The 14,689-nt window shown below is 43.6% G+C and overlaps 1 protein-coding gene across 3 annotated transcripts in view; it reads right to left on the bottom strand.

Annotated features, from left to right (window-relative positions):
* Positions 1–14,689, bottom strand: part of KIAA0930 (KIAA0930 ortholog) — a 146,558-nt gene that overhangs the window by 7,486 nt on the left and 124,383 nt on the right. For all 3 annotated transcript variants that reach the window (XM_019482273.2, XM_014606399.3, XM_019482275.2), the window contains 3 exons: positions 11,480–11,674; positions 6,784–6,946; positions 3,392–3,547 (listed from right to left, as the gene is read on the bottom strand). In XM_019482273.2, coding sequence (XP_019337818.1) covers positions 3,392–3,547; positions 6,784–6,946; positions 11,480–11,674 — 514 coding nt within the window. The remainder of the gene's footprint in view (positions 1–3,391; positions 3,548–6,783; positions 6,947–11,479; positions 11,675–14,689) is intronic.

The raw sequence follows: 14,689 nt of genomic DNA on the forward strand, positions 1-14,689 counted from the left end.
AAGACTGAGGGGAAATTTAATAGCAGCCTTCAGCTAGCTAAAGGGTGGTTCCAAAGAGGACAAAGCTAGACTATTGTCAGTGGTGGCAGATTACAGAACAAGGAGCTATGGTCTCAAATTACAACAGTGGAAGTTTAGGTTTGATAGAAGGAAAATCTCTCTCACTAGGAGGCTAGTAAAGCACTGGAACAGGTTACTCAGAGAGGTTGTAGAATTTCCATCCTTGGACATTTTTAAGATCAGACTAGACAAAGCTTTGGCTGGGATGATCTAGTTGGGGATGGTCCTGCTTTGAGCAGGGGGTTGGACAAGATGACCTCCTGAGGTCCCTTCCAACCTTCATTTTTTATGATTCTATGAATTCATGCTCAAAGAGAACACCCTGGTTCCCTAAACTGAGAGTAAAGGAAAGAAAATTAACAGGATTTCTTCCTGCTGACTGTAGTTATATACAAAATAGTGATTTTTTTTTTTTAATTGTCCAGCAAAACATTAATGTTGAATGTTCCTTTGACAGTTATAGGCCCCATACTGGCACCTATGAAAGGCAGACATTTAAATTAGCGTTAATCTATTTAACAGTCTTTGGAAGTTGACCTGCTTTATCAGGTAGCATAAAGGGGCTGCTGGTTGAGATGAGTATGAAATTTAAATTGACAACATTAAAGGAAGATCAAGTAACTGCACAAAGACGCAAAGATTTAAGTTTTTTTCAAGTTTCTCAGTTGTTCTGATTCACTTTTCTAAGGCATTAAACCAGGTACAATATTTTCTGCTTTCTTCCACTTTTGATCACTGTAGCTTTAATTTTAAACACTGGGGCTTTGTAAGAATCACCTTTTAAGACAGTAAAACAAGGTCCGTGCCTGTCAGTGAACAACATTCTGAGATTGATGCAGCTGGTATGCAAAACTGCACTTTGTGGAGTGGCTAAGAGGCACTAAAGATGCATTTTCCATTGGCACTCCCACCTTATGCAAAGGCCAGGAGTGAAAAACTGAAGAGAAGGGACCCAAAGCAACAACTTGCATGTAGTCTGTATATTGCACTCCCTTTTCTCTGTTTACTTGAGACCTGCTGTAAACACTGATTTGTGGAACATTTTCCCATAAATTAAGTCTCAGAAAGGGCATGTCAGCAAATATTTGAGGATTTAGGCATTTGTGTCACCCACTTAAGCAAATGTTAAATACCAGCCAAAACAATACATCGATGTACTCAAAAAACACCTACAGTAGGAGATATGTCTCTTAATGCAGATCCCAGCTGTACAGTAGAAACAGTCTCAGGAAGCTAGGTATAGAGAATTACCTTACTAAGGTAAGATATACAGTGTTATCTTACTAAGTTTATAGATGATTACCCATTTCTCCCAAACAGTGTTCAGAATACAATCTAAATTATGCAGAACCAAGTCTTACTTTAAGAATGCTATTTGAATTTGGAGTTTATTCTGAATTAAGTCTAAACCTGTATACCCAGTTAGAGCAAAATATTATTTATATCTATTTCATTGGTATCTGAAGTACCTGCTACTGCCTCAACTTCATGTTCTATAACACATTAATCCACCCTTTGAGTTCCCTGGATGAAAACTGCCCTAGAGATGCCAATTATTATTACAGTAGATATCATTGTCACAGCAGTTCTCTCCTTCCACCTCTTTCAACATCAGTTGAAGAGATTCTAATAATAAAATGTTGTCTGTCACAACTCTCCCACATCCCTTCACACCACCTTTTAGAAAGAGTCTGATGAATATATGGGTCAGATCCTGTCATCCTCTTATCCTTCAAAACAAGTCACAAAAAGCAGAAATGAAGAGAAGGAACCACCCACATTTTGCTTTAATGCTTTTTCAGGGACTCTAGCAGGATAGCATAATATCACATTTGGATGCTTAAGTACCACTTACGTGGTAAAGAGATGGAACAGGATCTGCCTTATAGGGTTTATTATGTTCCCTAAATGGCAATTTATTTTGATTTCCATGAACCATTGTATCAGGTGAAAGCCCTACACTTGGATAAACAAATTTATCAGCCTACATATCCCCACTGACCTCAGTTGGATTTGAAGACACAGGAAGCCCAAGTAACAGATACTTCTAGATCAAAACCAACTCCCTGAATTGTATTAGGAGACTATGTAAAGACTATGGAGCATGGAAAGAGCAGGGCCACTCAAGCAGGGTTTGGCCTATCAGCCAGAATCCCTAGACACATCACCAGCAAACAGCAGTTCATAGCATAAGACTCTGATAGACTTAGAAGAATCAGCGCAGCACTTTGATCTTTGCCCAATACTGAAAATAATCTGTTAGGTTAAAAATAGCTAGGAAGGGCTCCATGCCAAGCCTAGATCTAAAATCAGTCTGGAAAGAGCTAAAAGGCTCCATAGATTTCAACACTGCCCTCTACCTTACTACTCTATTCCTAATGATTCTTCCTGAAAACAGGAGGGCTGGAGGAAGTGGGACAGTCGGTGTCAAGACATGGTTTCTCAGCAAAGGTACTTAGCAATCACTAAACAAGTCCCACTGATAACATAGCTTAGAGCCTCCTGAAAGTTTCCCTGTAAAGCCCAAATGATTTGAATTCTAATGTAGCAAAAAATGGAGCGTCTGTGAGCAAAACTAGCCAGAAATTAAGAAACTGTCTGGCTGCTGCCCAAACCATTTTGACTAATCTGCTGTTATGGAGGCAACACATCCAATATGTGAAATAAATGGTAATCCCTCCTTTGCAAAGAAATACTTGGTCCCACATCTGAGTAGCAAAATCCTTACTTGCTAGGCTGTCTGCCACCCAGAAGAGTCAGAATTTTACAGATGCTGTTCAAGAAAGATATCTCTTCATCTCCATCACTGCCTGAGCATAAGACACCTCTGTGTTTATTCTGCTGGAACTACTCCAATTCCAAACACTGCTTCCAGCGCTGGGGCATTAGCTTTATACCCTCCACATTTCTACTCTCTAATTGGCTGTACCCTATATGACACAACCTTAAAAATAACCCAGGAGAATGTGTCAAGGAAGGGGATTGTTTAGGACCAAGTAAATAAGTAGTCAAGAACAAAAGATATATTGCATGGTGCTCACCTCAGCTATTGAAATCCGATGTCATGGCTATGATTAAATTCAACTGGCTATGCAGTGTTCAGTAGCCATAATATATGACTACTGAATATATATATAGAGAGAGAGAGAGAGAGAGAGAGAGAGAGAGAGAGAGAGCGAGCTAGCTTCTGATATATCAAAAAAAAAAAAACAACAAAGCAAATAGCAATTTGATATTTTTACATTAAGCCCAACCCTGAGAAACCAGTTAAAGCATAGTTATGTCACCGGGGTAATTTCTGTGTTTATGTGCAGAAGACAAAAAGTTTCACCTGTTAAAATTCGATGGAGTGGCAAAGTGACGTAGGTTAAATGTGCATAGAGTAGAAAGTTTTCATCTGTTCTGTTTAACTTCAGCCACGAGCCAACCAGGGACCGTCCTGTTCCCGATAAGGACCGCGACCTTAGATTAGTTGCATTGTGCAGATCTGGGAAGGCACAATATAACAACCTTCAATATGTGTTTTATACCTCTCTGTCCTTCCCCTCAGTCATCTGCTTCATCTTGAAAAGAAATTATCAGAACCATTTACAGAAAAAGGTACTGTAGTACCTCTCGGGTTATAAATGAGCATTTGAAGCGGTGATTTTGGAGATTACGCTGGTTAACGAGTGCCAGTAAACACAGGGGCTTGGACCTGGTAGCCCAGAAAGCTTCTTCCACTCCTACATTCCTATCTAGAGCTGAATTCCAAGCAAAGCAGTGTCACAGTTATTATTACTTTTTAAGCAGGCAGCAGCTATTAGCAAGGTCTAAATGTAGGATCTAGCTAACAGCATATATCAGTACTACTTTAGCTAAAGAAGTCATTCTGCTAGGAGGGAGCAGTATTAAGTTGTTATCCTATAATGGGCCAGCCAGTAGCCTAACTATGGGTGGGTAAGAGCGGCCCAAGCCCTGGGTGCTGATTAAGGTGGGGAAAGAGGTGGCAGTGTTGGAATGGGAGTGTGCTAGAATGGATGCAGCTATGCTGCTAATTCAGCAGCTCCAGGCTCAGGCTTTGTGGAGTGGTGTCAGGAGCTGGGCAATAAACTTCAAGGAGGCTCTTTGGTCTTGACAACTAATTATGTGGGGGGTGAAGACAGGGGAGCACCCCTCTTGCTGCTGAATGAGGGTTTTTATATTTCTTTGCTCAGCATGGCATTCAGTAGTGCCTTACTGGGTGGCAAGGAGGTTTAACTCCTTAGGTAGGTGGCATCTTCCTTCAGAGCTGCTAGGATCCTAGAGCTGCCCTGGCTCCACCCCTTGTCTCCTCCTCTCTGTGCAGCTGGAGCCCATAGCTGCCAGGATGCAGTAGCTCCCTTGCCTCCATCTCCTGAGGCTTTGACACCACCCGGATCCAAGTATGCCTCTGGGCACACTCCACCCCTGACTCTGTCCAGGACAAAGGAGATTGCTATGCCTCTGGGTCTAACCACCAGAGAGGAGCCTGGCCTGTTCCAAGAGAGTGTGCCAGTTCTACTTTCTCTTCCTGTTTGTCCTTATGTAACATTCCTGCACAGCAACATTAACTGCTTAAGTAGAAAATTTAAGTCAGGAAAACAACATATTTTAGATGGCTTATGGGGTAGGTTAACGTCTGGAAGCTAGAAGAGTCAGTGCCATGTGACAACCCAGTCCATTACAGGCTGCCACTGAACAAGTCTCAGACCACAGTTTAGGGTCTCCTCCCACCTAGCACTCCTTACATAACCCCTTTAATGTTCCAGAACTGACTTAGTGGAGATTAACATAACTATAGGCAGAGGTTGGGTTAAGCACCCAAACCTCTAGGAGGAAGCAGTTAAAAAACTAAAAACTGGATGGGAACAGAGGTCTGACCAAAGGAGAAATGATGTGCTGCAGTCACCGCTATAACTAGAAAGAAAGATGCAAGAAGCAGACTTCTATTCTTACAGCCTCCTTAGAAGAGCCAAAACTCTATGGACATAGTGTTAAAATGTCTTTTGACATATCAGCAATTTAATTAGTAGCTAAGCTATTCAATCCACTTAGACCACTTTTTCAAAGGAATAAAAGTGGTTTTGGAGTCTAACTTGTTTTCAAGACTGACTAAAGTGTATTTTAAAATTTTAACCCAAGTCTAATTGTCAAAGAGCACAGTAGTAGAGTGGCTAATGCTCCGGAGGTGTGATTTCTAGCCTTCCTCTAGACTTGTGCCAAAGGCTGCTCCTATTGGCCTTGCTCTAAATGGGTACCAGATCATTCAAGCAGGGCAGTCAAAGGCATCTGGAGGTGATGCTGGCCACATTGTTGCCTTGTGAATTGTTGGCTATAGAAGCTGATGCATAGTAATCATTTTCGACCAATAGGCTGTTAGAATAAAGGGGATCTTTTTATACTAACTGATTAAAAACAAATCCAATATATATTTTCCCCTGGAGATTTTATCTAAAGTGCTACTATGATATTTAAGCAGTAAGACTTCTTTATTAAGATGTACTGTTTTAGGGCCTGATTCAGCAAAATGCTACCGAGGAAACACAAATAGTGAACGGGGAAGGATTAGCCCCCTAAGGGTCCTATCCTATTTGTGTAGTTTACAGAAGGAATAGGTCAGTCACTTGAACCACATGTAGACACACTGGTCCTTCTTGTACTATATTTTGTCTCCTTGAATATGCTAAAATATATCTTTTGTGAAAAGGCGGGCTTTTTGGAACAGTCAAATTAAGGAAGAGAGCTAGGGAGAAGTTTCCGCTGATGGAAATGTGAATAATTTAGATGATCAGCTACTTAATTCAATTTCAGAGAATATAAATTGAATGTTTTTATTTAAGGCTACATTTTGATTTGAAACTGATTAGGAAATGTATTTGTATTTACCAACGTATCAATGAACATGCCTTTTTGTTAGGAAATCTGGTCTAATATGCTTGATAAAGAAAGCAGTTTGACTGATAGCTCTTAAAATGTTGTGATTTGGATCATACCACCTTTGCATGCATTTATTATGTCAAGACAAGCTTAATTTTGTAGGTTTTCTCTACTAAATACGTTTTCAAATATGAAAAGCAGTTTTGAATTTCTCTTCACCGCTATTTTATGCCTTATAAAAACCATAAGCTCAGAAATGATGATATTGTATTAATTTATTGTGAACGGAGCTCAATTCTAACCTTGTTCGTCTCTCAAACTGACTAATTACGTTTAATTTAATTGGAACTGGAGAGAGAAATGCTTCATTTTATATAAATGCGTTAAACCATTATGTGAACATGTGAAATTTTATTATTAGGATCAGACTATCTAGACACTTAGGAGTGATCCAAACCCCGCTGAAAACAAGGGAGCCTTTTCATTGACTTCAATCTGCTCTGGATCAAGCCTTTCTAGAAATTCTAAGGAGTTGGAAAAGACTTCATTGTACATTTTTGCCTTGTCACTTTAGGGAAATATTTCACTTGTTCTCCTCAAATTTCTCCTAGGTAAAAAACATGAATAATATTACAATCATCATGGTATAGTACGAATCAGGCTTCCAACATGGTTCCCAGGGGGTTAGGTACTCAAATACCATCACATATGAGCCTATTTGCCTTTTAATTGAGCTGAGTGATTAATGTCTTTAGAGCCCCTTTGAAAAAGCTCACATCAGATCCCTTTCCAGAGTTCTGCACGCTAAGTCAAGCCAGCTGGTTTTGCTGATGCATTCACTCTCACCTCCACCATCATCATCTCTGAAGAATTCCTCGCTGTCATTTGCTGAATGGGATTTTTTCATTTCAGCAATTCGATTTCGGGGCACTTTTCTCTTGAGTGATGGGGAGAAAAAGGATGGGCGATTGTTGCGTTCTGGGGTTGGTGGAGTGCTGAAGGAAGTAACCTAAAAGGGAAATATAAGCAAAGGAATATCTGGACACTAATCTGATATGCAAAGAATTAATTTAAACTGCAATGAGTAGGTAGTTTTGGGGTCCTAGTAGTAGACAAGCATCACAGTTTGCACTCTCAGTGGTACCCTTAGCAGAGTGGCTTAGAAGTAATTCACCATGATGACTGAACTACTGTGGCAACCTAGAGGTTTTCGTCAGAGTGGCAGTACAATGATGATGAAGTATAATGCCCTGATATCTGTATTGTGAATAAAGTTAGTGCCACTGCTATTTCTGCTGTGAATAAAGAAAGGACTTCACTCTCCTTGGCTGTCATTCAAGCACCTTCTGTACGTATCAGTTCACACAGAGAAGAGATTTATAAACCTACTTGGGTAACTGTAAAAATAAGTTTATCTTAAAATTCAGAAGTCAAGCAAAAGCATAAAAACAAAAAATGGACAGGCTAGTAGTATCAGATTCGGACAAAATATAGCATATCCACTTTTCTTCGGCAATCACAAGGTGATTTTTTTCTCTGCTTTGAGAGCACCAAATGCAAACTCAGAAAGGTCCTTATGCCTTTGCAAAGCTCAGTCGCAAGGCAATTGCTTAGACTAGAACACTGACAGGAAACTGAAGTCAGCACACCGTATAACAACAGAGGAAGTCTGTGGAAATGACTAAGTGGTTAGGTAGTGCTGGAATGATGTTGCAGCCATGATGATCTAGGAAATATGAGACATATAGATCTTTGTGGATAAAAAATTTTATTGAACCAACTACATGGCTGGGATAAAGTTGGACAGGCTTTTGAATGCAAGGCACTCTTCACCAGATCTCCAGGTCTAGGTGGTTAGGCTAAGATTCTTTGATGTGGAGAAGTCTCCTATTTTTAGGACTGGTACAACCTATACTTGTCATCAGATCTTAGAGATTCAGTATGTAGTTAAGCCTGCACTGTACAGCTGTAGTAGCCAGGCTTTGGTTATTGCTTTGAAGTGTTTTACCTGTTTGGTGTGGATGTCATTGAAGGCCAATGGCTTTGTCATAGTAAGGGAGTTTATTCCCAAAATTAATTCAGTCATTGCATGCTATACCCTAAAGCAATTAACTTCCTGGTTATCTTGTTGCTGATTTTATAGTCTGGATTGCTTTAGGTTACTGTTTTCAAGGAGTTGACATGTGACCTAGACTGTAGTGATGCTACAGCGGTGTTCTGCCTTTCTTGAATCATTGCAAGCTTCATTCAGACTTCCTGGCTGTTGAAGGCCATGTCTACCCACTCTGTGAGGTTCTGCCATGATTTCTGTCTTGGCATAGAGACCAATTATTTGCTAACTACAATGGTCCCATTGCTGGTAAATGCCAGGTTGGAGCTCTGGCTCCACTCTCAACTGGCAGCTGTTGAAAGAGCTAGGAACTTTTTGGGTGCAGATCAAGCTACAGTTGACCAAGCCCCATTCAAAAAAGCTTTTAGTACCACAGCTGGGGGCTGCTACAAGTAATATTATTTTAATGGTTTCCTTTCAAGTGAAAAAATGGATAACTACTTTACTGACTAAGGAATCCCTCTCTCATCTTCCCTTTTCACATTATGAATTTAGCATTTTTACAATTCCTCAAAGATTATGATTTTCCTCAGAGAATTGCTCACATCTCTCTGTACAATATAAAGAGGAACACAGCTTAGATAACAGCAAATCTGCCAGGCTGGTGGTGCCCTGCAGAATCCCCCCATGTCATTTCTAGGTAAATAATATGAACAATTCAAAAGCTTTTTCACATTCTCCTGCTAGCGTATCTGATCTTCAATTTGTGGTTACACTAAAAAACATTTTCTTAATCTGCAGATACCACATATGGCAGGCACATGGTAGTGGATAATGTATGATGAAAACTGTTACTGGAATAGCATCCTATGTGACTACTGAAAGTATTAACACAAAGGTGCCAGGAGCTACTTCAAGGCCATGCTCCCTTCAAGGCTGTAAAGTAGGAATGTTGTACTATCATAGAGACACCCAAGCCTGATCTTTCATTTTGCAGTCTAGCACAACAAAGGAACACTGTAGCAGCAGTTTGCTATGCTCTTTTAGGAATTCAGAGACAGAAAGGTCTTGTCGCCTGTAGGAACCAAGCGAAGGAGTAGCATGGACAAGCTCTGAAAGAGTCTTGCCTAGTCCTCCTTGACCTCAACCTGTGTTCTTCAGGAGGTCAGAAAAAGTGAGTCTGATAATCCTCTTCTTGTCATAGTCTAAGATCAGACCCTTTGAGACAGGAAGGGTAGAAGCCACTACTATGTACAATAAAATAACTTGCACTAGTTTCTTCCACTGATGGTGTATTTCATTCATTAATCATCCATCTGTATGAAGAAAGTCCATCAATAACTATCAATGTTAAAACATTGTTGGCTTGTCCCTACTGGCTAAGCAAACAGCTTTGCTGAAACCATGCAAGAACCAAGTTAGCACCAGACCATTATTTCTTTACTCATATAAATGGTACCTCACTCCGTGTGAAATGCCACTGAGCTCATTGGAATTCTTCTTATGCCCAAAGTATACGTTTTTAGCCTCATGCTAAACCAGCAATAGCAGATTCCCTTGGAAGTGCCTTGTCTTTGTGCTATGTCCTACTAGACCAGGGGTGGGCAAAATGCAGCCCGTGACGCCATTCTATCCAGCCCACGGGGCCCCTAAAAATTTTAGAAAATAAATATTTATCTGCCCTTGGTTCCTGTCAAGCAGCCCCTTGTCCGCCCCGTGGCCGGTGCCCCATACTGCAGCTGCTCACAGCCCACTTGGGGCTGCCTATACCTGCTCCAGACAGCCCCGCGTGGGCTGCGAGTGGCTGCAGCAGGGAGTGCTGGCCACGGGACAGGAGAGGAGCCACTTTTCCCCCCCGCCCCACACTCAGCTTTTCCCCAGGCTCCTTCCCAACACAGAGGAAAGCGGCCCCTTGCCCGCCCTGTGGCCGGCACTCCCTGCGACAGCCACTCACAGCCCATGCAGGGCTGTCCTGAGCAGGCACAGGCAGCCCCAGGCAGGCTGCGAGCAGCTGCAGCACGGGGCACCGGGCACAGGGTGGGTGAGGGGCCGCTTTTCTCCTCCGCACTGAGCACCAACTTCTTACCCAGCCCCACAGCCAGCCTGGGCCCCGCACCAGCTCTGGGCTTGCCCATCAGGGCTGCATGTGGTGACAGGAGCTGCAGCCCACCTGCTTGCCACGCCAGGCAGTGTTTGCCACTGCCACCTCTGGGCTGCCCAGTGCGCAAGCTCCGGGCAGCCAGCAGCAGCCAACACTGCCCAGCGCGGCAAGCAGGGGGGGGGCTGCAGCTGCTGTTGAGCCAGCGTGGGGCCCAGGCTGGCCTTTGGGGCGGGTTACAAGTTGATGCTAAGCGCAGGGAAAAGTGGCCCCTCACTCACCCCTTGGCTGATGCCCTGCGTGTGGGCTGTAAGCGGCTGCAGCAGGGAGCACCAGGCACGGGGCAAGCGAGGGGCCACTTTTCCCCACACTCAGCACCAGCTTCTTCCCTGCTGGCGAGCAGAGAGTCAGGGCTGTGCGCTGCTCCACAGCTGTACTGCAGGGCTGGGGGTCACTGGGAGTGAGTGGGCAGGGAGCAAGTGAGAGCACGAGGCCCGCACTTGTGTCCCAGGGCCAGTGCTGGCGGGGCCCAGAGCAGGGCAGCAGGAGTGTGGGGTGCCAGCCGGCAGAGGCTCTATGGAGCCAACCCAGCTCCCCCCCTCTCCCTGCTGGTGCAGCCCAGCCCAGACCCCTGCCAGCCTATTCCCAGCTTTGGGCCCCACCGGTGCTGGCCCTGGGACATTGGTCCCAAGATGGTGAGCAGGGGGTGGGGCTACCCATGCGGCCCTTGACAGCCTGCCAAAATTGGGTAAGCGGCCCTCCGCCTGAAATAACTGCCTGCCCCTGTACTAGACTTAGTAAGAATGGAAATAAAAATAATTTACAGTTCAGCAGCACATTTTGGTTGGGAAACCCCAACACCTGCAGAAACTGCAGCAGGATTTTTGATTTCCATGCAAAGTAGCATCTCAGCTTTGACTAGCATCAATCTGATTATTGCTGCATTGAAATATCTTCCCTGAAGTGTGGGCTGTTTAATAACCTTCCATGTATTCCATTTGGTCAAGAGCAGGGAGTACAAAAAACAACCTATATGCAATACATAAAGTATGTCTACATAGCACAAAAGAACCCCAGCTAGCTCTGAATAAGCTAGCTTGGATACTGGAAGAAATATAGCTGAGTTAAGTGCAGCACTAGCATGCCAAACCTCTCAACAACAGAGTTATTAGCTAAATGGAGTGCCACAGCTATCCCGCTTCTAATACCAGGACTAGATTGGGTTCAGAACTAGACTGGGTCTCTCTTCATGGTGCTGCATTGTCCTGTGAAGACAAGCATTAAAGCAAATTTAGAAATCTAAATAAGACAGCCACAGCCCTGACTTATCACTGCCTTTTGAAGCAAGGTGTCAACATTTAACCTTCCAGGAAATACTTCTGTATACTACTTACTCTCTCATGCAAAGGGGATCCTGGGTTTGAATCTTCTTCTGTTCCATATGGAGAAGTGTCACCAGTCGAAACTCGACTTACAGCCATCTCCGCATGTCCTTTACCCTGTGGCCCCTTCATTCTGACAAATTCCATATTATTATATTTATAAAAGCCGAATGACATCTTTTGAGCCATTTTGGCAGCAACACTCACCTACAATGCACCAGAAAAGGAAAAGAAACATGTAGGTGGGACCATTAATGACTAGAGTGTAAAACTGCTAGAGAACGGTAAAACTCCTTAAATACATTTATAAATATATGTGTCCATAAATAGCACTACATAATAATGCTTTTGCGAAGCACTAAGGCATTGATTTTCAATGAGGGTGTTGCAGCACCCTGAGGTGTCATGAGAGTCTTTTAAGGGTGATATAACAGTGATTAGCACTGTTACATCTGCAAACACCTATACATGATTTACAAGACAAATTCAGAGATTTCAAACGGGAATCCATAATGCCAAAAAATTCTGACCTGTTGTCGTCTTTCTGAGTTCTTTGCAACAATAGAAATTGCTCTATTTTTCCACAGTCAAGAAATGAGCTAAACCTAAGAGCTGGTATTTTCCAAGGGCTGTTGCCTTGAGTCTAAAAGTTTTGAAACCACTGCACTAAACGTACAAATCTGTACATTTTCAGGTACACACAGTTGTGCAAGTCAGAGTTTGTGTACATTTTGGGTGTAGGCACGCATACATTGGGAGCCCTTTCAAAGGGGAAAATTTCCTGAGGACAAGTATTGTTATATTATAATTTTTATTTGTGAACAAGATAAGAATGATACAAACATAGGAAAACATCGCTAACTTTAACACAGCTTCATATGGAGTTGTAATTAAGGGTACCAGCTGCTACCCTTTTGAAATGTCCCCATTTGAAAAGACTCCAAATGTTCAGGTATCCCCACACTTTGAAAACACTGGTCTTAGATCAAAAACACAAAATGATAGATTTATGAATCATCACAGAATCACAGAATCATAGAAGTAGGGTTGGAAGGGACCTTGTAGATCTTCGAGTCCGACCCCCTGCATAGGCAGGAAAGTGCTGTGTCTAGATGACCCCAGCTAGATGTTTATCTAACCTCCTCTTGAAGACCCCCAGGGTAGGGGAGAGCACCACCTCCCTTGGGAGCCCGTTCCAGACCTTGGCCACTCGAACTGTGAAGAAGTTCTTCCTAATGTCCAATCTAAATCTGCTCTCTGCTAGCTTCTGGCCATTATTTCGTGTAACCCCCGGGGGCGCCTTGGTGAATAAAAACTCACCAATTCCCTTCTGTGCCCCCGTGATGAACTTATAGGCAGCCACAAGGTTGCCTCTCAACCTTCTCTTGCGGAGGCCGAAAAGGTCCAGTTTCTCTAGTCTCTCCTTGTAGGGCTTGGTCTGCAGGCCCTTAACCATACGAGTGGCCCTCCTCTGGACCCTCTCCAGGTTATCCGCATCCCTCTTGAAGTGCGGTGCCCAGAACTGCATGCAGTACTCCAACTGCGGTCTGACCAGCGCCCGATAGAGGGGAAGTATCACCTCCTTGGAGCTATTCGTCATGAACACTGAGGCAAAGAACTCGTTGAGGAGTTCAGCCTTGTCCCCCCTGTCCATCACCAATTGCTTCCGCCCATTTAGCAGGGGTCCTATTCCTCCCTGGGCCTTCCTTTTACTCCCTATATATCTAAAAAACAATTTCTTGTTGTCCTTTACTTGGGATGCCATCCTCAGCTCCATGGTAGCTTTGGCCCGTCTAACTGCCTCCCTACAAGCGCGAGCAGAGGAGGTATATTCGCCTTTGGTGATCTCTCCCCATTTCCACTTTTTATGTGCTCCCCTTTTGGCCCTTAGGCTGCCCTGGATTTCTCTGGTCAGCCAAGGAAGACTCCTGGCCCCTTTCCCACTTTTTCCTCGCATCGGGATCGTCTTGCTTTGTGCCTGAAGGATCGTTTCCTTAAGGCACAGCCACCCTTCTTGAGCTCCCATCACTTCAAAACTCCTACTCTGCAGTGCGTCCCTGACTAATCACCTGAGTTCACTGAAATCAGCTGTCCTAAAGTCTAGCACTTTCACCCTACTAGTTACCTTACCCACTCGATGTCTTATGGTGAATTCTATTATTAGGTGATCACTGTCCCCCAGATGGCTACCGATCTGTAGGTCCCTTACCATGTCATCCCCCATTGCCAATACCAGATCCAGTATGGCATTCCCCCTAGTGGGACCGTGTACCTCCTGTGTCAGGTAGAGGTCCAGTACACAGGTTAGAAACCTGCGTGAACGGTGGGACTTTGCCGTCTGCGTCTCCCAGCAGATGCTCAAGTGACCCCAGCCAAGTAGGCATCGAGCCGCTTCTTAAAGACCCCCAGGGTAGGAGCCAGCACCACTTCCCTTGGAAGTTGGTTCCAGATCCTAGCCGCCCTAACTGTGAAGTAGTTCCTACAGATGTCTAATCTAAACCTACTCTCCAACAACTTGTGGTCATTATTCCTTGTTATCCCGGGGGGCACTAGGGGAAACAAGGTCTCCCCCAAACCCTTCTGGTCCCCCCTAGTGAGTTTATAGACAGTCACAAGGTCCCCCCTCAGCCTTCTTTTGTGAAGGCTGAACAGGTTCAGGTCCCGTAGCCTCTCATTGTAGGGTCTGCCCTGCTGTCCCCAGATCATGCGGGTGGCCTTCCTCTGGACCCTCTCAATGTTGTCCACATCCCTCTTGAAGTGGGGTGCCCAGAACTGGACACAGTGGGGTGCCCAGAACCCATGACGAATGCTTAACTCTTATATAGTTCTCAAATAGATTCATAAATAGCTGTAGACACCATTTATTAGGTATCTAAGTGTTCCTTAGACTTCTAAATGCAATCCTATTATACCCTGCATGAATATCGGAAAAGCTATAGATGCAAGAGTTGGGAGACATTGCCAATTCCGTTCCCTTTATTTTTAATTAAGTATTTATACTACTGCCATCTTGCTGAGTTCAGCTGAAGTTGGCCGAGATGGAAGCTTATTATAAGGCTATGAAAGATTTAATACCAGCATTGCTTACACTAAAAACAAAACAAAACAAAAGAAAAAACCCCACGGCCTCCAACCTCTCAACTACAGATTTAAAGGCTAAGTAAGAATTTCTACATTTGTAGCAAAAATCAAAGAACAGCAAATAATGAAGAATCATCACCT

This window comes from Alligator mississippiensis, chromosome 4, assembly GCF_030867095.1.
Source record: "Alligator mississippiensis isolate rAllMis1 chromosome 4, rAllMis1, whole genome shotgun sequence".
Taxonomy (NCBI): Eukaryota; Metazoa; Chordata; order Crocodylia; family Alligatoridae; genus Alligator; species Alligator mississippiensis.